General features: G+C 36.7%; 2 protein-coding genes and 1 pseudogene across 2 annotated transcripts; all 3 read right to left on the bottom strand.

Annotated features, from left to right (window-relative positions):
* Window positions 1-1,072: 1,072 nt before the first annotated feature.
* Window positions 1,073-2,005, bottom strand: LOC106144636 (olfactory receptor 1J21-like). The gene has a single exon (XM_078045186.1). It carries the CDS (start codon window positions 2,003-2,005, stop codon window positions 1,073-1,075), a length of 933 nt encoding a protein of 310 aa, XP_077901312.1.
* An 11,022-nt stretch (window positions 2,006-13,027) lies between these two features.
* Window positions 13,028-13,886, bottom strand: LOC144376717 (olfactory receptor 1J21-like; annotated as a pseudogene).
* Window positions 13,887-17,425: 3,539 nt separating this feature from the next.
* On the bottom strand, window positions 17,426-18,364 carry LOC144376716 (olfactory receptor 1J21-like). The gene has a single exon (XM_078044988.1). The coding sequence runs from the start codon at window positions 18,362-18,364 to the stop codon at window positions 17,426-17,428; it is 939 nt and encodes a 312-aa protein (XP_077901114.1).
* Window positions 18,365-26,825: the final 8,461 nt, after the last annotated feature.

The raw sequence follows: 26,825 nt of genomic DNA, 5'->3' as shown, positions 1-26,825 counted from the left end.
CTTCTGCACACACCTTGAAATGCTGAACCCCCTTAGCAGAATGGACTGATCACCCACAATCACAACAACTCCTGAAAAGTCTCCTGCAAAATCTCTTCTCTCACTGCTATTTTCACAACCACTTAATCCTCCTTGGACTAGAGAGTCCAGTCAAGTTTCTGCTCATGATTTGTCCCTGACCTTTTACAAAGAGCCAACCTATTTCAGTTTGAGAACAGACCTTCTCATTTTCAAGAAAAATTTGAATGTGGTATGCCTAGTCACTGTCACTCTAACAATAGTAAAGAATATTAGGACTGAGGACAAGAAATTACAATTGCAGGAAAGAAATGGGGCAGAGGGATGGGAAAAGGTTCATTAACAGGTAAAACTAAGTTACTGTTAGAAGAAATAAATTCTAATGTTCTATTTTACAATATGGTGACTCTGAATACTTATACTATATGCTTGAAGAAAGCTAGAAGGGATTTTTAAACTTCTCACCACAAGGTGATACATGAGAAAATAGATACATTTCCCTTGATTTGAACATTATACATTGTATACATGTATACAAACATCTAATAGTACCCCATAATATGCATGACTTTTACATGTCAAAAAAACAAAGATTAAAATAATTTAAAAAAAATAAAAAACAAAATGAAAGCTAGATTTAAATTTTTATCCACAAAATAAATTCATAGTATATTATAAAGTTAAACACAAAAAATAATAAACCTACCAGAAAAAAAATATTTTTGTGACATTAAGAAAGGAAAACACCTTACTTATTAAAAAATGCAAACTATGAAATGAAAAACAGAAAGACTTTCACTTGAAATAGTTAAAAAAATTGTGGGACAAACATACTGTGTGAAAATGTTTCCCAAGACTCTAGTTCACAAAAATAAAAATAGTAATAATAAATTTAAGAACTTAGAAAGAAAAACTAGATCCAAGGCAAAAGAAAATATAGATTGGAAAATGTTCCACAAGACTCATTAAGGATGATAATTCAGAGGAAAGGATGCATTCATGGCAAGTGAGATGGTCTCGGAACCAGTAATAAGGAAGACAAAGCCCATCACGCTCAAATTGTTCCTCTCCTCAGGATGTTTCCCAGAGCTCCTTTCATATCCCGATTCCTCAGACTGTAGATAAAGGGATTCAGCATGGGGGTGACCAGAGTGTACAACACAGACACAATGACATCCTTGTCATTAGTATTTCCAGATGAGGGGAAAAAGTAGAGTCCAATAATTGCTCCATAGTACAGAGAAACCACAGAGAGGTGAGAGCCACATGTGGACAAGGCTTTGCAAAGTCCCTTAATTGAGGGTCTTCTCAGGACACTGGCCCCAATGTAGATGTAAGAGACCAGGATGCAAATAAATGGCAGAGTAATGACCACCACTCCTACAGTGAGGATGACCAGCTGATTGATGGTGGTGTCTGAGCTGGACAGCTTGAGTAAGGCAGAGAGGTCACAGAAGAAGTGGTGAAGGGTGTTGTCTCCATAGAAAGAGAGACGGGCTAGGAGGAGGGTGTGCAAAAGGGCACTGGCAAAGGACAAGACCCAGGACACAAGAACTAGCAGGAAACAGAGGCTCTGTCTCATCATTCTGGTGTAGTGCAGGGGGTGGCAGATGGCCACATACCTGTCATAGGCCATTGAGGTCAGAAGGAAGCTGTCAAGATCCCCAAATAATAAGAAAAAATATACCTGGGAAATGCACCCAGCATAGGAGATGGATTGAGTGTGCGTCAGCATGTTCATGAGCATCTTTGGAGCCGTGACTGAGGAGAAAGAGATGTCGGTGAGGGCCAAGTGGCTGAGGAAGAAGTACATGGGGGTGTGCAGGCGAGAGTCCAGCCTGATGAGCAGGATGATGAGCAGGTTCCCCAGCACCGTGGTCAGGTACATGCCCAGGAACAGGGCGTAGTACATGCCTTGCTGCTCTGGCTGGATGGGGAGCCCCAGGAGGAGGAACTCGGACACGCTGCTCTGATTATCCCTCCTCATGCTCTTCAAGTTCTCTTTTGCTGGAGACGAAAAAGAGATGGAAATAAGAAAGAAGGGGACGCCGTGGTTACTATTACATAAAAAAACATGGTTTTGAACTAGTCAATATGTGCATTTTAATCTGAAGGAATACCTTAATCTTTTGCCACATTAATGGCTAGTGATGGATGATCTGGGTAAAGGATATTATTTGTCCACCAAGAACCAACACAGTATCTTTTGCAGAAATCAAGAAACATCTGAATCATCATCAGATCAGACCAGGTTCAAACATGAGAAGTCCAAGAATTCATGATGGAAATCAGAGATTAAGGAATTAGGTGCAAGGCGAGGTAAGAAACCAGACAATGGGACTGTAGTAGAAAATCTCTAAAGGGTCTATTGAACCTTTCACAGGCTCTGAAGCCCACTTTGGCTGATGCTTTATTTCCATGGATCAAGATTAGAGAACCCTGTGGGGGGCTTTGAATCCGTAAGATATCTGGGTCTGGAAAATTGATGAAAAAAATCATATGCAGCATGTCAAGGGATGTCTGGTGATATACTTTGTAATAAAGTCATCATTTTTTTTTCTTCAGGAAAACTCTTTCCCACTTACCCTTTTTAGTCTTAAGTCAACCTTTCTAAAGGAATTTTCATAGAATGCGAAGAAACATTCTGTTTCTCTTCCAAATTCCTTTTTTTTGTATATTCTCTCATCTCAAGCCAAATCTTGCTTTTTAAAGTCTATGGAATGCCAGTAAATACTTCCTTTTCTAGCCACATCCTGAATTGGCCAAGATGACGTTCTCCATGTCTCTCCTGCAGAAACAAATGATAGCTTTTTTCTTTCAAACCTCAAAGAAGTGGTTCCTCATTTTGGTTTCCTGCCAATTATTTTTGACTAATACTTTCTTGTTGTATTTCTACCATTTCTTAAATTTTTCTAATGCTATTATTCCTCTTTCCTTTTTCTTCAGGTTTTTTGGTAATTTAGACTAATTCCTCTTAAAAATTGCCAAATAATAGGGAAAGAGAATATGATAATTTAGTAAAATATAGAATCCAAATTTCATTAAAATTTATTTAGTCTGAACATTTTTGAGTGCTGAAATGATGAGTCGCCTCCCTATGTTATTCATAACTCATTTTTTTGGGGAGGGCTTACCTAAAGTACACATTAATGTACCAATTCTCTCAAATTGATTGAAATTATCTTTGAATGTTCCACATCCTTTAGCCCACTAGGCTAAAAATTCTGTTGATGTGATATTATTAGCTGAGGTACATTATATATCCAGTTATCAGATTTATTTCCATGTTAATAACAGATACTTTATCATGATGACAATCTTAAATAGCTATCTTTTGGTCATGCAAATTTTTAAAATATTTTGCAACTTCCAGTAAGATAAATAGCACTCTTCATATGTCATTATGTACCATTTTTGAGTGTTGAAATGAGGAATACAAATTCCTAGCTTGTAGCATGAATACAAATTCCTAGCTTGGAATTGGAGGGAATGCATAGTCATGATTTTGGTAGATTGTTGATTACAAGAGGCGAGGTGGTGGCAAAGGTTACTATATATTGTCTTTCAAGAAGCCCAGAATATAACAGCCTGTCATATGAAGATTATAAAAATTAGCACTCCAATGAAGTGTTTGGAGAGAATATGGCTGGGACATTTGAGGAGCTGAGACCATTTAAGATCATGGCCACCCTGGGTAAGAGAGGTACATGGAGAATTGTTGAGAGGCCAGAGTATGTAAAGCATTATAGAAAGTTTCCTGAAATAAAAGAAAGTTTCCATTTTACTCTCATAGAAGTAGTATACACCACAAAACATTTAAGAAAGGAAATGACTCAAAATTCTGTTTGCTCTACGCATGGAAGATGGAAGGAGAACCTCATTGTTATACAGAATACATATATGATGTTGTGATGAGAAAAAGAAAAAAAAGTGTGTCACATTAGATTGGATAGAGAGAAAGGATGGGAGAGGAGGGGAGGAGTAGGGGGGATAGGAAGGGCAGTAGAATAGAATAGACAATATGACTGATGTATGTAATTCCATGTGTGTATTACATGTCAAAATACATTCTGCTGTCATGTATGACTAAAAAAAATAAAAATAAATCGTATGGTAAAAAAAAAAGATTACTAATACTATTCAAAAAAAATTCTGTTTCCTCTATAATGAGTAGAGATTAGAATGTAGGAAGGAAAGACAGCAGGTATGAAAATGGGAGATTCCTACAGGAGTTTAGGAATGAAATAATACCCGTTTACATCTGGATTATGGCAGCAGTAATGCAGAAATTTATAGAAGTTGGGTGTAAAATTTGGGAGAAAACATAATAAGACTTAATGTGGATTGAAGATTTGCAAAATGAGGTACCTTTTTCTAGTAGATGAAGAATCAGTTTGAGATAATTTATTCTACATAAAGATGTGGTTTCACCTCATCATCTCAAAATTTGGGTGGTGACTCAGTTGAAGATAAATTACACGGAGGTGTCTGTTATACTCTAGTGTGAGCAGGGATGGAGCCTAGGGATCAGAAGCACACTCCTAACACACACACACACACACACACACACACACAAATGTGACCATATCATTGAAAGTAAATTTTACACTTCTATAACACAGACCTTAGACAATGATCACAGATACCTTCTGCTACAGGACATGGAAGAGTTTTTCCATTTCTCTGGAAGATGTAGAGCACGGCGAAATATGTAGAGTTTCAATGGGGCTCACCGTTACATTGCAAAAGGAAAAAGAGTTATCAGTTCAAAACCAGAGAATGATAATATATCTATACACATTTGTTTATAGGCTGAGAAATAAGTGTGAGCCCTTGTTTTTATAAACTATGGAGATGATCCAAGGTGAAATTCTTTCACCCCTGCACCAAATACAAAAAAAAAATAGATAATAATGACTTCATTGCAATTAGCTCTCTTGGGACATGAACTACTTGTTGAAGTAGTCATAAGAGACTTTACTCTTGGAGAACTAACAATGATGGAATAATGAGGAATAATTATGTTAGATATTAGAATAATTATATCAACTATTAGAATAATGGTATTAGAATGGATATTAGAATAATTATAATTATATTAGATAGTAGATAATGATATTAGACTGCTGCTACTAGAAACTTGTAGTTCAAAAACCTTTTGCCTTCTCTATTTACATTAGGGAAAATATTAGTCAAGTCCAGAACAAACCAAGCTGGTAGATAGTGTTTACCCAAGTATCTTGTTTCTGAACCCCATGCTATTTCAGGAATACCAGTAATACTCTAATACCTTCAGTCTTTGAACAAAAGAGTCAGGAAACATATGTTTCATTCTCACCACAGGACTTGGGGAATAAAATAACTTCATGTAAATCTTATTCTCCTGACCAAAAGCTGTGGTTTTAATATTCTATTGGTGTAAGTTTCTCATATAACCACAAAATACCTTTAAATATATACTTCCCTCTCAATTCCTTTTAAAATTGGTCCTAATTTTTTTCCCATACATCTCCAGTTACATCTTGTCAAGGCCTGATAAAAAATAAATATCACATATTGATTTTCAATGGGAATATATGTGAACATTTATAAACCTTAATTAGTTCTGATTAAAATAAATATGGATTGGAAACTGCTATTTGAATGAAGAAGTCTTGTAAGACTTTTAGACTTCAGGAATAGTTTTTGCATCTTATAGATCATAGTTGAGCATCTGTTTACCTGATGATAACATTACAAAAGATCTACCTGTTTTCCTAGAAGTTGAAAGTTGACAATATTTCCTTCTGAAATCCACTTCCCTCCTTCCTTCCTTGAATGACTATTACAAATATCCACAACTCTACAACATTCCTCATTTAATTAGACAGTATAAAAAAAGGATCTCTTGAATTACAAATAATGTTACTCTTCTCCAGGTACCAGATACCATTTCTAGAAGACCTTCACCTTTATCCTCCTACACACCTATGTCTCCCATCTTTCCAAATCCTATGCAAATCTTACTTTCTGAAAATACTTTGAATAGTAAAGCATGCAAACAGAAAAGGTGTAAAATATGCAGATAAGATTCACTGGGATTTCAGAAAAGATCTTCAGAAAATAACCACATGAAAAAGTGGCCAACATGTATAATATAAAAAGACAAATTAAAACCTCAACAAGGTTCAGTTTATATTAAAAGGTTAGAAAAGTTAAATTTAAGGATGATTTTTGGTGACTATAGATGTATAACCTAACATTTTAGCTACTTATAATAGGGAAACTGTGTCATGTGGTTTACAGTGGAAAATGTGCATTGCTATGGGCTGTTCAATTCCATCGATGGTTATATAACCCAAAGATATCTTGTACCTGTTAAACTAGAGACCTAAATATGTAAAATATATACAATATTATCTATAATCTCCAAAAAAGATGGAAAATAACCAGTCATGGCATTTTTACATAAGGAATATTATAGAGCAATTATATACCACATCATATATACATGAAAGAAATGTATTCGTAGAAGAAAAACCAAGGCTCTGACACTATAAAAAAATATATAAACAAAGGAAAGATTTATATGTATCCATTTTTATAGCCTGAATGCTTGTGCCCCAAAATGTATATTGAAGGCCTAACACCAATTGTGGATATGTTTTAGACAAAGGATCTCTAATGTACTAGTTAAATGAAATCATAAGGATGGAGCATTAAATCCAATATGACTAGTGTCCTTTTGAGAATGGACAGCATCTCTCTCTCTCTCTCTCTCTCTCTCTCTCTCTCTCTCTCTCTCTCTCTCTCTCTCTCTCATCTATGCCTTTTAATGACATAGCTAGAAGGGGCATCTCTCCGAAAGCCAGGAAGAAGACAGTCCTCAACAAGATACTAAATGAACTGGAAACTTGATCTTGGATTTCTAATCTATACAACTCTGAGTAAATGAATTTCTATCAAGTCACTCACTGTGTGGTATTTTATTATGGCAGCCAAAGATAGCCAAGAGATGTATATGTGTATGTGTAAATGTATATACATATATTTTAGAGTTATATACAAATAGGAATAAAACTATGAAAATCAATGGAATCAAAGGCATTAATTTTATACTAGTGATTTTTGCCTGAGGGGAGACAGGAGGGTAAAATATATGTTGTGAGGGTAGATTAAAATGATACTTTCTTAAAACAAAAATTCGTAAATGGAAATGAAATATTCATAGTAATGAGCATCCATGAAGTATATAACTTGATGAATTATCATGAAAGAAACCTACCTATATATTAAAAGCTGAATGAGTAGTCCTCCATAATGCCTTTCCTAGCCATTTCTCCATAATGGAAATGTTATTATATTGCCACAATCGCTCTCAACCGACTTTCCCCCTGAAAATGAGGTGGAATTAAAATCTGTTCTGTTAGTTTTTTGAAATTATATCATAAAATTTCATATGACAAATATGGTTAAATTCTCATGAACAGTGAATCAGTATTGGCAAATGCATATTAATACACAAAGCATTGAGATCAATCTAGAGAGCTCCCTTGAGCCCCTTCCCAGTCAATATCATCCAAGAGCAACAAGTAATCCCACTTCTTTAACAATATATTAATTCATTTCTGTAATTGGTTCTAGCTCTTTCCTAGAGGTGATACTTGCACTGGACTGACTCTAGCTCCATAGCTAGTTTTAGTCTTGATGATGGAGCTGGCTCTAGGTTGAAACTGGTGCTAGCTCCAAGTTGAGCTGCTGCATACCTTGCAATATTGTATCTGGATCCAGCTAGGCAGCTGGTGGTAGAACTAAAACTGGATCTCCAGAATTGACTCTAGTTCTGGTAATGATGCTGGAGTTAACACTGGAGATGTCTCTATCTCTAAGTCCCATTGTGGATCTTCAAATGGTCATTGCACTGCATTTTGAAGAACCAAGAGTCAAGAATTTTACCTCCAGGAAGTCTTCCCAGAGAACAGTCTACCCAGGTGAGTGCTCTGAAGCTTTTGGTTATTTTTGGCCTAACATTGCAATCTGGAACCTCCTCTAAGTGTGGCTTGGCCTGTCATCTCTTAACAGATTCAGATGTTTTGTAGCTACCCCAATCCTCTTTACCCTGCTGGTCTACTTCAGTGAGCTTCAGGTTTTCCATCTAGGGCAGGAGATGGTGGATATGAGTCTCCAAATCCAAGACAGGTAAATGAACTATAATGCCTGTTTTTTAAAGTTCAGGAACTCACAGAAATTCTCTGTGTCTGGTGCATTGAGGGACTTAGAATGGATAATACTGGAGACAGCAGCCATTCAATTTCTGTTAGTCAGAGACCTAGAATCTCTTTCCATGATGCTTTCCTATTGTACTCCTGGGTGATGGTCTGTTGTGCCTGCCTCTGTCCATGCAGAGCCTTGTCTCATCCATCTACCACACCTACTCTGGTTGCCTTGGCACTTGTTCATTTGTTCATTGAGCTGGGGCTGTCAAAGTGGCTCATTTGAAGGTGCCCTAGGATATGCTTTAATCAATTTGCCCCACATTCAGTGAGGTTGACATAATCTTCTACGTCTTCTTTGAAACATAAATATACCAAGAAGGTGAGGGGGTTGTATCTTCCCTCTTTATTACACTGTATTGTATGCAGAAGGACACTCTATAAATATTGGAAGACTCAAGCAATGAAGGTAATCTATGCTGAGTCTACACAAGTATCAGTTTGTCCAGAGTTATGGACAATGTTCTACCTTATTCTCTGGGTGCTAAGAATGGGTCTAGTCTTTCATTGACACAATTCCACAAAACAAGAAAGGGCATTGGCTACTCCACTCCCATATGCAACTGAGTAAACAGGACTTAATTTCCATACAGAATCTGGAGGATGTTGCATATTATATCTTCTTTGGTCTGAGTGGAACAGAATACAGCATTGGTAGATTTAACAAAATGTGGCATTTGGAAAAGTTGCTTCACTTGAGTTTATTTCTGCATCTTCTATTATGCACCCTTAGTCAGAGTGTCCGTGTTCATGCCAATATCATACTGTTGTGGTTACTGGAACTGTGTAGCATGTTTTGAAATCAGATATCATGATGCCGCCACTTGGTTATTTTTCTTTAGGATTCCTTTGGCTATTTTATATACTTTGTGATTCCATAAAAGTATTAGGAATGTTCTTTATAATTTTGTGAAAGAATATAATGGATATTTTGATAATAATTACATTGAATTTGAGATTGTTTTGGGCATTATGAACATTAATAAATTAAAACTTACAATCCATGAACATGGGATGTATTTCCAGTTTTTGTGTGTCCTCTTCAATATATTTCATCAGTGTTTTGCAATTTTCATTACAGAGAACATTTGTTTCCATGCTTAAATTGGTTTCTATTTATTTACTTTAATTTCATAATTATCATGAATGAAATTTTGTTATTGGTGTATAAAATCTATTAATTTTGTTATCCTGCAACATCAATAAATTTTAATAAATTTTTAAAACTTTTTTTTAAAAAAGTTTAGTCTATCATATATGTATATATTGTCCACTGCAAACACATAATGTAACCTTTTCTTATTTGGATAAAATTTATTTCTTTCTCATTCCTTATGTTCATGCTAATACTTCAAATAACATTTGGAATAATTGCAGTAGAAATGTCTTATTCCTCATCTTAGATAAAATTATTTCAACCTTTCCCATTCAAAATAGTATAGGCTGTAGGTTTGTTATATACTCTCCTTATTACATTGAGATACATCCTTCTATATCTGATTTTTGAAGGTTTTCTTTTTATTTAATTATTTACTCATTCATTCATTTATATATTTATTTATTGGTACTGGAGATAGAACTCAGGGGCATTTGACCACTGAACCACATCCCCAGCCCTATTTTGTATTTTATTTAGAGAAAGGGTCTCACTGAGTTGCTTAGCACCTTGCTTTTGTTGAGTCTAGCTTTGAACTCGAAATCTTCCTGCCTTAGCCTCCCAAGCTGCTGGGATTACAGGCATATGTCACAGAGCACAGCTTGAGGGTTTTCTTTTTAAGTCATTAAGACTTACTGAATTTTCCTTACTATTTCTTCTGCATATACTTAGATGCTTATATGGTGTTTAGCCTCTTTCTATTAATGTATATTTTTATTATTATTTGCATATGTTGGAGCATCCCTGCATATCTGTGATTATTCTATCTTGACTCTGCTGTATATATTCTTTCTGGTAGTGCTGGAGATTGAAGAGCCTTGTGCATGCTAAGCAGACCTTGAATTCCTGAGCTCTATCCCCAAATCCCTCTATAGTTATTGTGAGGCAGCCAGTGCCTCATGGAGGATCCTTTTTCCTGCCCAAAACATTGTAAGCCACTGGAGAAAATAAGTCAGAAATAATTAGCGAAGAAATAAGATGCAGAGTCAAAAATTAATTTTAATGCAGAGTGCCTGACAGGTATAGCCCACACGGAAGGTGGAGCTGAACAATTAGAAAATGGCTTCCATGATTTATTTAAGAGGGTACATCAAAGGCAGGGATGGAGTCTTGCTTCATAGTGTCTTGCAGTCAGCAGGTTGATTGGCATCTTGTCAAGTCACACCCATCTCTGAGGGGCTCTGTGACCACAGCAGGTCACCCCATCTCTGGTGCTGTATGGAATCTTTTTGAGCACAGCTGAGGGGGAGTTCAAGTGTTTTGGGGTGATCTTACCCTGTGGGGTTGCCACAGGAAATTCCCAGTACCAGACTTTCCCACTCACTGGCTACAATGCTAAAAAGATCCTCATATATGGTTCATGAATGGCTCTTGACATATAGTCTTTTTTAGGAGATTGAATCTGATTTTCTAGTATTGTGTTGAATTTTTTTTCAACTTTGTTCATTAGAGGTATTTTTCTTTTAATTCTTTACATTGTTTACATTTTATTATCTTGATAGTTTTTCATATTCTAGGATTTCCTGCAGTTGTACTCATTTAATGTGTAGACTTCTTGTACAGGCTTCTTACTATTACTATTTTGGAGAAGAGTTTAGCAGTGATGATTTAATTGAATAGATTCATAACCTACAGTCTTGTTACTCTCCTGGGTGTACAAGTTACAGTATATTTTGCATATACATACACATTGGATTTATGCTCAGAAATGTTTGTGGCAGCATTATTCATAGTAGTATAATGCTGATAGCAAAAATAGAGGAGATAAGTCTGTTATAGGCTCACAGTGGAAATGAAAATATATAGATAAATCTCATAGAGGCTACAAAAGTAATACCTAGCAGAATAAATTTAGTATTATTTTATTTATACACACTTCTAGAGGAGACAAAATTTAAGAATACACAAGTGAAAAATTCTAAATAGAACAAGAGACTTCGCAAATAATCAAGATACTGAGTTTCCGAAAAAAATACAATTGAGGAGGGACCAAAGAAGCATATGCAATATTGTTCTTTTTCTATTATTTAAGCCTAGGGATTATTAAATGAATATTTATTTTAATAATATTACTTAAAATGTGATAATATATCAATGCAACCTGAATATATGCACATTTATTTAAAGAGCATGCAAACTATTTAAAATAGAACTTAATTCCCCTAATTGATAACCACGGAGAGAAGGAGGAATGAAGAAAAGTTGACTAATGGGTTGTAAAGTAAGAGAATTAAGCTCTGGTGTTCTAATGCGCTATAGATCAACTGTACATAATGATAATAAACTGCATCTGTGGATAAGTTAAAAGAGTTTGGATGTTTCCACCACTAATTAATGATAAATATTTGAGGAAGGATGCTCACTTACATTAAAAAATTAAACATTACATTAAAAAACTTAAAAAATATATCCATGTAAGAAAACATAACCTAATACTCTAGAAATAATTATAATTTATATATATATCAATTAAAATAATATAGAATAAATAAAAATTACAAAGAAGTAAGTTTAATTAAGGATACTCACAAAATAAATCCCAAGAGTATTAAAAATTAAATAAAAAATAAAATCATGAACCTGACAGAAGAAATATTTGTAAGACTGAGAAAGTTAAAAAGCTTTATTACAAAAAGCTGTAAACTATACAATTTACAAAGCTATAACTATATAAAATCTAAAATTGTAGGACAAGTATAGTATATGAAAAGTAAGAATTTTCATGCATATTTGTAAACACCATTTCTGAGGTTCTCAAGATCAATAAGACAGAGACAAAAGCTAAATTAAAAATTAAACATGGACACTGCTGGTGGGACTGCAAATTGGTGCTGCCAATATATAAAGCAGTATGGAGATTTCTTGGAAAGTTGGAAATGGAACCACAATTGGACCCAGCTATCTCTCTCCTCAGTCTATATCCAAAGGACTTAAAAACAGCATACTATAGGGACACAGCCACATCAATGTTTATAGCAGCACAATTCACAATAGCTAAACTGTAGAACCAACCTAGATGCCCTTCAATAGATGAATGGATTAAAAAAATGTGGCATGTATACACAATGGAATATTACTCAGCAATAAAAGAGAATAAAATCATGGCATTAGCAGGTAAATGGATAGAGTTAGACAAGATAATGCTAAGTGAAGTTAGCCAATCCCAAAAAATCAAATGCTGAATGTTTTCTCTGATATAAGGAGGCTGATTCATAATGGGGTAGGGAGGGGGAGCATGGGAGGAATAGATGAAGTCTAGATAGGGCAGAGGGGTGGGTGGGGAAAGGAGGGAGTATTGGGTTAGAAATGATGGTGAAATGTGATGGACATTATTATCCAAAGTACAGATATGAAAAGACATGAATTGGTGTGAATATAATTTGTATACAACCAGAGATATGAAAAATTGTGCTGTATATGTGTAAGAAGAATTGTAATGCATTCTGCTGTCATTATATAAATAAAAATTATTTTAAAAAAATGAAACATGGCTGAATAAAGAGTGCCACACCAAAATTCACAAAGAAACAGCAATTCAGAGAGAAAAGCATGCATGTTCAGGATTGAGAAGGTCTACTACCTATAATAGTAAACATGCCCATTATGCTGAAAATGGTCCTTTACTGAGGACATTTCTGAGAACTCCTTTCATATCCCAATTCCTCAGACTGTAGATGAGGGGATTCAGCATGGGGGTGACCAGAGTGTACAACACAGACCCAATGACATCCTGTCTTTAGTGTTATTAGATGAGGGGGAAAAGTAGAGTGCAATAACTGCTCCATAGTACAGAGAAACCACAGAGAGGTGGGAGCCACATGTGGACAAGACTTTGCAGATGCCCTTGATGGAGGGTCTTCTCAGGATGGTGGCCCCAATGTGGCCATAGGAGACCAGAATGCATATGAATGGCAGGGTAATGTCTACTGATCCTGCAGTGAAACTAGCTAACTCATTTATAGTGATGTCTGAGCTGGACAGCTTGAGTAAGGCAGAGAGGTCACAGAAGAAATGGTGGAGAGTGTTGTCTCCAAGGAAAGAGAGAGGCTAGAAGGAGGGAGTGCAAAAGGGCACTGGCAGAGGATAAGACCCAGGATACAAGGACTAGCAGGAAACAGGCTCTGTTTCGTCATTCTGGTGTATTGCAGGGGGTGGCAGATGGCCACATACCTGTCATAGGCCACTGAGGTGAGTAGGAAGCTGCCAAGACTCCCAAATAATAAAAAGAAATATGCCTGGGAGAGGCATCCAGCATAGAAGATGGATTGAGTGTGCGTCAGCATGTTCATGAGCATCTTTGGAGCCGTGACTGAGGAGAAAGAGATATCAGAGAGGGCCAGATGGCTGAGGAAGAAGTACATGGGGGTGTGCAGGCGAGAGTCCAGCCTGATGAGCAGGATGATGAGCAGGTTCCCCAGCACCGTGGTCAGGTACAAGCCCAGGAACAGGGCGTAATACATCCCTCACTCCTCTGGCTGGATGGGAAGACCATTTGGTGATATTAATTCTACCAATCTAAGAATATGGGATGTCTTTCCATCATTGGGGTGTAGTACAGCTATTGATTTATGAATATTGATCTTATACTCTGATATTTTACTTACCAGCTCTAGAAGTCATCTAGTAGAGTTTTTGATTCTAGCTATGATTCTGTCAGCAAACAGAGTTAGTTTGATTTTTTTTCCAATTTATATCCCTTTGATTCCTTTCTCTTGTCTGATTGCTCTAGCAAGAGTTTCAAGAACTATAATGAATAGGAATGGTGAGAGTAGACATATTTAAAAACTCAGTTTTCATGGTTTTATACCCAGGAGTAGAAAGGTTGAGTTATAGGGAATACATTGTTTAATTTTTAATCATCCTGCATATTATGACTTATCATAAATCCACAATTTTAAAAGCAAATAGGGTAGCAATGCATACTTAAAAATGGAGGTAAGTTTTCTGGATCATATAGATGCATACCTGTACAAGAAACAACTTATACTTCTACAAAAAATAAAAAGTGATACATTTAGTATTGCACAGAAGTAGACAAATGATAATCTAAATAATTTTAAATATTTCATTACTTTTGGAGAAAACATTGAAATGAAATTTCAACCTCAAATAGCATTAAAATGACCAACGTTATATATATTTCAATGACTAAAGGCAAAATTTTGAAATTTTACTTAAAACAGAGCATTGTGCCATTAGGTACATAAGACAAGGCGATTCTTTAATTTTGAAATTCATGTATATTTGATTAAATCATAGTATAAGGCATATGTTTTATTAGCCAATGCCAGTACAAAATTCTATCAAGGATGGAAATATACATTTCCTTTAATAACAGGGTCTTGTTGAATTATTACAAATCATGTGCTACTGACATTCTATTATTCTAACTCCTGATGACATAGCTCAGTTTCTCATCACTTGGTATAATTTAATCAGGTGCATGCCTTTCTCTCTACTTGTTAAAGTGACAAATTTAGTTGACTTCTACTTGTTAAAGTGACAAATTTCCCCTGACTACCAATAATCATATTGCATATATAAACTGTTAGTCACAAGGTGTGCATGTATGTGTGTGTTTGTGTGTTTTGAATTAGTATTGATATGAAATTGTGCTGGAGAGGATTACCCTGGAGTGATCCTACTGTTTATAAAAATGCAAGGAGTTTTGTATAATTATTTTGTATAAGAGTTTAGTAGTGATAATTAAATTGGAAACATACTTGCCCTGCAACCCAGTAATCCCTTGGAGTATACCATTTACAGAATACTTTGCATATACACGTTAGATTCGAGTGCCATAATGTTTGTAGCACTATTGCTTGTGAGAAAAATGTCAAAAATTAAAAATAAAAGATAGCCACTGAAAATTGAGAGGATAAGTGGGTTATAGTCTTATATTGAAATAAAAATAAATATATTATTTTCACAAGGACAATAGTAATCACAAAAGCACAAAACTGAATAAATGCAGTATTGCTTCATTTACATGCAGTTCTGGAACAAGCAAAATTGAAGAATCAACGCAGAATTCTAACAATTCTAATGAAAAGTGGTAGAATATTGAAAATGGTAAAGATACTGGGTTCCTTCAGGAGAAGAGACATTTGAGGAGGGACCAAAGGTGACTCAACAGTTTTGTAAGTTTTCCATCCTTTAAGCCTACAGATTGTTTAATGAAGGTTTCTTTTTATAGTATTCTCTAAGCTGGGGGTGGTGGTACATGCCTGTAATCCCAGCAACTCAGGATGCTGAGACAGAAGGATCTCAAGTTCAAAGCCAGTCTCAGGAATTTCACAAGACTCTGTCAAAAAAAAGCAGGGGATATGGTTCAGTGGTAAGCACCCCTGGGTTCAAACCCCAGTACCAAAAAAAATTTATTATTTAAAATTAGTTAAATTTAAAATAAATTTATTATTTATTATTATTATTTAAATAATATCACATTTATGAACACACACATATATAGGCACAATATGACACCATATATATGCATATATATATGCATTTAATCTGTAGGTATGTTAAATAATACAGATTTTGTTTGTATGTTATTTCAATTTATTTGTAAATAGTTAAACAAATTTCTAGTAAAATGGATACAAATATTGTTTAGGTTAGAAAAACATACAAGTAGCTTATAGGCCCTAGGATCTGACCTTGCACACAGTAATTTGAGTTTCACTGGTGTCAGATAATGCTAGCCTAGTGGCACATGGTTAGCTACTAGATCTCTCTTAAATATGAATTTCTTCCTTTATCCAATACTAGAATTAAAATAAATAATAAACACAGAAATATATTTTACCATAGTCAACTTATAAAATAAAATTAATTACCTTTGCCTTGAGCAGAGGCAGTTTCTCAATGACTCAAGATAAAATTTCACTATTTCAGATGAAAACACAGGTTACTACATTCATGTAGTTGGGTAGTTTTATAACAAAATATAGTTGGATTAAACTGTGCTGAAGTCCCAGTTGAACTCATTTCAGCTGGCCTATTTCAATGTCCTGCTTGGCCACATCTGGAGAGGCTGAATTCCCCGATATCACAAGGGACTGATCACCCACTTGGCACACCACCACCTAGAATCCCCTTTAAAACATCTCTACCCTCACTGCTGGGCCTCACACCCACTTACCTTGCTGGGGTAGAGAAGATGCCAATCAAGTTCCTGCTCACTGGAGTCCTGTGCCCGTTCTATCTGGACCATTGTGTTGGCCTTTTGCAGAACGTTGTCTCATTTCAGTTCCTCAGCAGACTTGCTCACTTTAGGAAAAAAGTGTCATGTGCCTAATTGTCCTTACTCTGACACAACTAAAAAGTCTAGAAAAATGGATAAGGAGTTACAAATACTGATGTTCTGTTGCACAGTAGGTGGCTATAGAGAATGGTAAAATACTACATATTTCAAAAATGGTAGAGAAGGAATTCATTGTACATTGTATACATGTGTGAAAACATCACATAGTAACCAGTAAATCACATAGGTACCAAACTCATGTGCCAATTAAAAAATAAATTTAAAAGGATTAAAGTAAAGACACTAAAACAAAAATATCACTATTTCTAATCAAGTTTTCTCACAAAAATAAATTCATGAGTATTTGAAAATTGAATGCAAAAATGAAATCATGAGTGAATCATAAGAAGTACCCTTGAAATCTTGAGAAATGAAAAAAATCTTCCTTATGAAATTCTGTAAATAATCCAATTTTTTAAAAGTTGAAAATTTCTGACTACAATAAAATTTAAACTGTTTTAGCACAAGAATACTATATGAAAAGAAAAAAAATGTGCAGGTAGGTTTATAAAAACCTTTCCCAAGCGTCTCAAGATTCAGATGACAATTAGAAAAATTACATGTATATTGAAACACAGACTGTGACAAAGAGTGTCACATTAAGACAGTGACAGATAGCAATTCACAGAGGAAAGGATGCATCTGTGGGGTTGAGAAGTTTTCAGACCCAGTTAAGAAGGAAGACAAAGCCCATCATGCTGAAAATGTTCCTCTCCTGAGGATGTTCCCCAGAGCTCCTTTCATATCCCGATTCCTCAGACTGTAGATGAAGGGGTTCAGCATGGGGGTGACCAGAGTGTACAACACAGACACAATGACATCTTTGTCTTTATTGCTATTGGATGAAGGGACAAAGTAAAGTCCAATAATGGCTCCATAGTACAGAGAAACCACAGAGAGGTGGGAGCCACATGTGGACAAGGCTTTGCAGATGCCCTTGATGGAGGGTCTTCTCAGGATGGTGGCCCCAATGTGGCCATAAGAGACCAGAACACATATGAATGGCAGAGTGATGACCATTGACCCTACAATGAAGATAACTAGCTCATTAATGGTGGTGTCTGAGCTGGACAGCTTCACTAAGGCAGAGAGGTCACAGAAGAAGTGGTGAATGGTGTTGTCTCCACAGAAGGACAGACGGGCTAGGAGGAGGGTGTGAACAAGGGCACCAGCAAAGGACAAGACCCAGGACCCAATTACTAGGAGGAAACAGAGGTTCTGACTCATGATGGTGGTGTAGTGGAGAGGGTGGCAGATGGCCACATATCTGTCATAGGCCATTGAGGTCAGAAGGAAGCTGTCGAGATCTGCAAAAAATAAGAAAAAATATACCTGGGAAATGCACCCAGCATAGGAGATGGATTGGGTGTGCGTCAGCATGTTCATGAGCATCTTTGGAGCCGTGACTGAAGAGAAAGAGATGTCGGTGAGGGCCAAGTGGCTGAGGAAGAAGTACATGGGGGTGTGCAGGCGAGAGTCCAGCCTGATGAGCAGGATGATGAGCAGGTTCCCCAGCACCGTGGTCAGGTACATGCCCAGGAACAGGGCGTAGTACATGCCTTGCTGCTCTGGCTGGATGGGGAGCCCCAGGAGGAGGAACTCGGACACACTGCTCTGATTATCCCTCCTCATGCTCTTCCTCTCTTTTGCTGTACATTAAAGACATAGAAATGTGAAAGAATAAGAAGTCATTGTGACTATTATGAAACAAAAACATGGTTTTGAACTACTCAGTGTGTGCATCTTAACCTATCTTGAGCTTTTTTTCCACTCTAGGGGTTAGGAACAAAAGTCACTATTTGTCCCCTTATTACCAACTCGACATTTTTGGAGAAAACATGAAACATTGGAATGATCATCAGAACAGACCAGGATCAAACCTGAAGAGTCAGAGAACCCACTATGAAAAATTTGAGTTTAATAAATTACTAAAAGAGCATGTCAGGAACTAGTTAATCAACATTTGGTAGATGACTTCTAATACTCTGTTGGCCTCTCTTAAACTTGTTGGCTCTGCAAAACGCTTTTCCTAATGCCTTATTTCCACAGATTGTATCAAGATGACAGAACCAAGTCAATAGCTTCAAGATATCAGGATCTGGAGACTTGAGAGCAGGTTGAAGCGAGGGCCTTAGTCCATAACTCTACTGAATAATAAAAAATCAGGTCATATACCTTATATAAGTTCATCAGTTCTTCCTTTAGTAATATTCTTCCCCACTTCACATTTTCAATTTTCCACTACTCTTCCTAAAGGAGTTTTCATGGAATGTGGGGGAAAGGTTTTTTTCTTTCAGATTTTATTCTTGAGTATTTCCTTCAATCAAACTAAATCCTTCTTTTTTCAAGACCTTAAAACATCAGGAAATACTTGACTTTTCTATTCACTTCCTGGATCTGCCAAAGAAGAAGTTCTTTGTTCCTGTCTGAACTTATCAAATAATACCTTCAGCTGCAAGCCTTGGGCTGTTCTTCCATTTCTCTGTGGGAGACATGAAACACAGTGAAACAGGTGGAGTTTCTAAGGGGTTCAAATTTCTACTGTGACAAGCAGAGTACTTATCAGTTCGGAATGAAACAAGATTGATATACTGATAAACATTTGCTGGGAAATTGGTATGAGTTCAATTCTACAAACCAAGGAGAGGACCCAGGGGACATCCTGCCATCCCTTGCTCAAAATTAAAGAAAAAATAGATATAATTGCTTCATTGCCTTTTGTCCCTAGGGGGACGAACTACCAGTTCAGGCAGCCATAAGAGAGTTCATCCTTAGAGGAATGGTGATAACAACCAACAGGCAGCTGTTAGGAACTTGGTAGCTAACAAAACTTTTCACCTGCTCAGCTGACCTTGGGGAAAATGTGATGCAGAGTCTATAATATACCAAACTGGAGGTTGAATGTGATACCCAAAGTTTCTTGCTTCTAACCCCATTCTATGTCAAGAATACCAGAAACTCTCACCTTCTGAAAATAAAGAATTAGGGTAGTTATATGTCATCATCTTCATGGGATATGGGAACAGAATAGTGTCTATAAATCTCATTCAGCTGCCCAAAAGCAATAGAGTTAGTATTCTATTGATATAAGTTTCTCACAATACCATTAAAAAAATGTTCAATGTATGACGTCCACCCAACACCTTACAAAACTGACCTAAATCCATTCCATACATTTCCAGCTCCATTTCCTCAATTCATCTCCCTCTGGTTAGACTGTCAATCATCAAGAATACAAGTAATAATAAATGCTGGCAAGAATGTGGAGAAAAGGGTACAATCATGCATTGTTGGTGGGACTGCAAATTTGGGCAAGCACTTTGAAAAGCAGTATGGAGATTCCTCAGAAGACTAATGGAGTAATCTATTCCACTCCTCAGTGTTTCCCTGTTGACCTTGCTCCAATTGTCCTGCTGGATTTCCTAGAATTCAAAGGTTGATGATACTTGCTTTTCAAATCAGGAGACCTCTTTAGCAACTTCCTCTTTCCTGCCTGCAGGGAGTTAAAAAAAAAAAAAAAGGTTATGGGCTGGAGATGTGGCTCAGTGTTAGAACACTTGCCCAGTCTGTGCAGTATGCTTGCTACAATCAGACACACACATACACACACACACACACACACACACACACAGAGAGAGAGAGAGAGAGAGAGAGAGAGAGAGAGAGAGAGAGAGAGAGAGAGAGAGATTTCTTAACTGGTTAAACAGTATGACAAAAAGGTCTCTTTGATTTGACAAATGATATTACTATTTCCTGAGGTACCAGAGAGGACCTTCATCTATATCCTCTTCCACATCAAGTTTCTCTCATCTTTCTCAATCCTATTCAAATCTTGACCCTTAGAACAGCTAACATAGTAATAGTAACATATACCCAAATGTGAAGATATGAAAAATTGAAAAAAGATAACATTAACAGACTTCATAGGAAAGATCCAAATGAGCTAAAAACCACATTAACAAGTGATCACTAGGCATGGTGGAACATGCCTATAATCCCAGTGACTCAGTGACTTGGGAGGTTGAGACAGGAGGATTGCAAGTTCAAGGTCAGCCTCAGCAATATAGTGAGACCCTCAGCAACTTAGTGAACCCTGTCTCAAAATAAAAAAATAAAAAAGGCTGACTCAGTGGTTGAATGTCCCTGGATTAGATCCCCGGTATCTCCACCCAAAAGTGGTCAACTTCAATAATAATCAAAGGAAGTCAAATTAAAACTTTAATAAGGTTCAATATAAAATCAAGGTATTGGAAAAATTAAGTTTGAGGGTGTTCTTTGCTGACAATGGTTTGTATAGCTAGGAATCTTAATCACTTCAAAAAATATGCCATTATTATTGTTAATAATGCGCATAATTGTATACCACAAGTTCGATGTTAGACTTAATACCCCAAAGGTGTCTTGCACATGTCCAACTGGAGATGGAAATTACTATATTCAGCATACAGAGATCCTACAGTTTAGATGAAAATCTTCACCACTAGTGCCTTAGATAAGGCATTTATTTTCAAGATATACAAATAACTCAAAAAACTTATCACCAAAAAAATAATAACCCAATCAATAAATGGGCAAAGAAACTAAACAAGCACTTCACAGAAGAAATACAAATGGTCAAAATATATGAAAAAAATGTTCAACATCTCTAGCAATCAGAGAAATGTAAATTAAAACTACATTGAGATTCCATCTCACTCCAGTCAGAATGGCAGTTAATAAGTGTTGGTGTGGGTGTGGGGGAAAAGGCACACTCATGGTGGGGCTGCAAATTGGTTCAACCATTCCACTCTGGAAATCAGTATGGAGACTCTTTAGAAAACTGGGAATGGAACCACCATTTGATCCAGCTTTTCCAATCCTCGGTCTATACCCAAGGACTTAAAATCATCATACTACAGTAACGCAGCCATACCAATGTTCACAGCAGCTCAAAAAACAAGACTGCAACAATATAACAAAGCACAGAACAAAAAAATATATATATGCATATTTATGAATTGAAGTTCTGTGCTTGAATTTATATGTTGAAGATTTGACACAAAAAGACAGTGGTTATACTGGGAGACAAGTTCACCAATGAGTTAATATGAAATGAAATCCATTCTTCTACTGACAGACACCTTGGTCACCTCAATAACTTGGCTATTCTGAATTGTTATATTTTAAACACACACACACACACACACACACACACACACATACACACACACACACAATGCAACAATATACCCAGATGCTAATGAGCCAGTCCTTCAATTTTGGCAAATACATATCACTAGCTAAAGCACTGCCATCACTTTAGTGAGTTCCTCTGAGCCCTTTCCAACACTATATGGCCCAGGAGAGACCCCTGATCTTTCTGGTTAACAGTCTGTTAATGAATTTCTGGAGGTGTCTATTTCTGGCACTGAAGCCAGAATTTTCACTGAGGCTGCCTCTAGCTCCATAGCTAGTGCCAGTCCTGATGCTGGGTGTGGTTCTGTCTTGAAACATGTTGGCTTCAATGTGAGGTGGCAGCCTAGCTGTCAATCATGAATCTGGATCTGGATCAGGATCTCTCTAGGGAGCTGGTGGAAAGGACAGTGACTCCAGCTCTGTCACTGTAGCTGTGGTGCTGACTGGAACTGCTGAAGAGAGCTGGTTCTACCCCGGAGAGCGGGTTACAGAGCTGGCACTGGAGGTTTGCCTGCGTTTTGGAGAGCCTGCTATAAACAACTCCACCACCAGGTAGCCTTACCAGACACAGTCATCCCAAATGATTGGGCTGAGGCTGGTCTAACACTAGACCCTGGGGCCTCCTCCAAGTGTGGCCTGTCCTGTCCTCTCCTTACATGCTCACCTGTATCACTCCCAGTCTTTCTCACCCTCTGGCTTTAATGTGCTCCAGCTGGGCCAGGAGGTGGTGGAAGTGGCGACCTGAGTCCAATCCAGACAGACTGATCTACACGTAGGCCAGCACCTACTCTAGACCAATAAAGTTCAGGGACTCATAGACATTTGTGTACTGGTACAGAGGGCCCAAAGGGGAAAGACAGCAAGAGAGATAATGAGGAGAGCACAGAGTCACAGGCCTGGTGTTTTCTTCCATACTGCTCACCTGGGACACCTTCCCTGGGTGGGGTGCTCTCGATCCTTTTCCTGGGCTTCCAGAAGCTCTTCACCCCACCTCACCCCCCCCCCTGCCACCATTCTGATCCCCAGACACTGGGCTTGGGCTGGCAAAGTGTCTCCATTGGAGGGAACCTTTGATAAATAGCTGAACAAGTTTTCCCTTTATCTGTAGGCTTGACAGAGAATTCCTGTCTCTTCTTATTCCTTCTTCTCTGGAATATATACACCCTAAAAACACAGCAGGGTTGTATCTGCTTTCTGGTGCACTGGTTTGCGCGAGGGCCCCATGAACACTGTAGGGATGAAGCAACACACGGAATCTGCTCTTGTGCCAAGTATTCGCAAGGTCTGAGTGGAACATTGAACTGCACTTTTGATAAACGTACTACATTATTCCTTGGGTGCCTTGAATGGGCCTCATTTTCCCATTGCCACTATTCTATCAAAGGGCAAAGACAGGGCCTACTTGAGCCACACATGCCGCTGGGCCCATAGGGCTGACGTTCCAAGTAGATTCACAAGAAACTTGTTCACTACAACTGCTGGGGTCTGGGTGAGATTGGAGACTGCTACACCACTGAGTTCAGCAGATCTGGGCTTTATAAAAATTGCTTCCCTTGGGTTATTTGTTGGTCCTCTATTCTGTCCTGTTGGTCAATGTGTCTGATTTTTTTTTTTGTCATTGTTTTTGTTTGTTTGTTTTTACCAGTTCACACTGTGGTGGTTACTATTTCTTTGTAGTGTGTTTCCAAGTCAGGTATTATGATTCCTCTACTTGGCCCTCTTTTCTGCCAGATTTCTTTGGCTATTGGGCGCTTATGAGAGTCCATAAAATTTTAGGAAAGTATTTTTCTATTTCTGAGAAGATTACAATCCATATTTTTGATAGGAATTTCACTGACCTTGCTAATTGCTTTGGGTAGAATGGTCATTTTCATAATATTAACTCTTCCAATCCATGAACATGTCGAACTTCTATTCCTGTGTCTTCATCAGAGTTTTTACATTATAGAGATCACTTGCTCCCATTTAGTTTTGTTTCTGGCTATTTTGTTTTTTTACTCCTGGGAATGGAATCTTTTGTGATTTTTTTTTCCTCACAAATTTTGTTGTTGGTATACAACAAGCACTTTTTGTTTTAATTTTGTTTCCTGCAACCTCATGGAATGTGTTCATTAGCTCTAAAAGTTTTAAATAGAGCTCTAAGGTTTTTTATGTGTAAGATCTTGTTGTCTGTAAACAGGGATAATTGGGCCTCCTCCTTTCTGCTTTGGATGCCCTTTTTGTTCTAAGACTTCTAATACTTTATGGAATAGAAACAAATATAGGCAGCTTTGTCTGCCTCCTGATTGTAGAGACAGTGATTTCAGCATTTCCCATTCCAAATGACTTCAGTTGTGTGTTTGTCATATATAGCCGTAGATTATATAAATCTTTTTTTTCTTTTTTCTTTCTTTTTGTTGTTTTTTTATGGGATTTTTTTGTTTGTTTGTCTTATTGGTTGGTTAGTGTTTTTTGACTAATGCACAGAAACAGGTATCCAAAATTAGGGTGCTGTAAGGAATAATCTTTCTGCCTATACCTCCTCTTTTATTCTACCTATTCCTTCCTCCCCTTCCTTTACACCAAACCCTTAGTAAACACTGATTGTTCTATTATCTCTATGGTTTTACATTTTCTAGGACATCATGCGGTTGAGATCACACACTGTGTAGACTTTTCAGACTGGTTTATTAGTATAATAATTTGTAGTAAAAGTTAACACTGATTGCAATTCTGACCAGAGTGAGATGGAATCTCACTGTAACTTTTATTTGTATTTCCCTGATTGCTAAAAACATTGAATATTTATTTTCATATATTTGTTAGACATTTGTAAATCCACTTTTGAGAAATGTCTGTTTAGTTTTTTTGCCCACTTATTAATTGGGGGGATTGGACATTAAGAATTTTTAGTGTATATATATATATTCTGGATATAAATTTCCTGTTGGAGGAACAGCTCGCAAAGATCTTGAATTCCATTGGCTTTCTCTCCATGCTGTTAATTGCTTTCTTTACTGTATGGAAACTTTTTATTTTGATGCCACACCACTTTCTGGTATTATTTCTTGAGCTTTAGGGTCTTGTAAGGAATTGGTGTCTGTGCCAATATGTAGTGGTGTTAAGCCTATGTTTCCTTCTAGCAATTGCAAAGTTTTTGCTCTAATTCTTAGGTCTTTGATTCACTTTGAGATGACTTACACAGGATGAAAGACAGGGATCTAGTTTCATGCATATACATTCAGATTCCCAGTTTTCCCAGCACCATTTGTTAAAAATCCCATTTTTTATCCAACCTGTTTTTGGTTTCTTTATCAGATATCAGATGATTGTATCTATGTGAAGAACAATGGAATAGAATAGATGACTATATCTATGGAACCAACTCAGGTGCCTGTAGACAGATGGATAAAGAAAATACAGTATATATAAGTAATGCAATTTTACTCAGCCATAAAGAAGAATAAAATTATGACATTTTCTGATAAAATTATGGATGAAAATGGAGAAAACTATGCTAAATGGAATAAGCTAGGCTCAAAAAGTTCAGGTTTCAATGTATTCTCTGATATGTGGAAATTAGATCAAACTAAGGGAGGGGGAGATGAGTGGGGAATCCCATGAAAATAGAAGGGAAGTCAGTGGAGCAAAGGCAGTGGGTATAGAGGGAGGAATGAGGAATGGGAAAAGAGAGGGTTGATGGAATGAAACTGATCAAGTTATGCTATATACATACACTAACACACCACAGTGAATTTCACCTTTATATGTCATATGTCATATATAATATATATGTATATATACATATAGCACTAATTTAAAACTATAAATTTAAAAAAGGAAGACTAGTAGAGGAAGGGGAACAGGGAGAAGGACAATGGGAGAGAAAAGGGAAGTACTGGGGAGTGCAGTGGAGCCAATTATATCCCATGCTTATATGAGCATGTCAAATGAACCCCAATATTGAGTATAACTATAACTCATGAATAAAAACATAATTAAATAAATTAACAGTGATAGTATTTCTCACATATAAAATTTACAAACTCTCTCTGATACATGCATGCGCTAGAATGTTCGTAGCAGCATTGCTTATAATTTCAGTATTTTTGAAAATACTGAAAGCCAAAACAAAATATGGTCATGAAAACAGAGCAGATAAGTTTATCATAGTTTCACAGTGGAAGATGAAAATATGGAGAAGAATTTCACAAAGGCAAGAGGAGACAACAAAAGCCAAATGTAGCAGAACACACATAGTCATTCCTTTATATGCACATCCAGAGCAGACAAAAATTTATGGATCATTGAAGAAGTCTTAAAATTCTAATGAGAAATAAGTGAATATTGGAAACAGTGGAACTACTGGGTACCTCCAAGAGGAAATAAGATACAATTGAGGAAGACAGAAGGGGCTTCAATGATATTGTTAGTTTTTCATAGTTTAAGCCTATAGATTGTTAAGTGGATATTTCTGTTAAAATTATTTAAAATGTAATCATACCTCACATATGAAGAACACATAAATGCATTCATGCACATTATGATATTGTGGATACACATACATGTAGTTAAACTGGCTATTTTATGTGTATTATTATTATGTTATTTCATATTTTCTTAAAGTAAAATTTCCAGTAAAAATGTGTAAATTATTGCTCATGTGTGAAAAAAATTCCAGTGACTAATGGGTCTCCAACAAGGTTTGGCTTCTCACACATGAATATGAAACAGCATGAATATGCTTCAGCTAAATACAGGCAGGTTCATAGTGCAAGGCTAGTTACTAAACTTCTCTTAAAACAGAATTTCCTCCTTTATACCAAATACTAGAGTTAAAGGAATAGAGAAACATCTGTCAGAGTAATATAATGTCAATATAATATATATCAGAGTAGTATATATATATATCAATATTATATCAATGGAGCTAAGTACC

Source organism: Ictidomys tridecemlineatus, chromosome 4 (genome assembly GCF_052094955.1).
Source record: "Ictidomys tridecemlineatus isolate mIctTri1 chromosome 4, mIctTri1.hap1, whole genome shotgun sequence".
In the NCBI taxonomy this organism is placed as follows: domain Eukaryota; kingdom Metazoa; phylum Chordata; class Mammalia; order Rodentia; family Sciuridae; genus Ictidomys; species Ictidomys tridecemlineatus.
The sequence above is the reverse complement of the archived record's forward strand: the minus strand, read 5'-3'. Positions and strand labels throughout refer to the sequence as shown.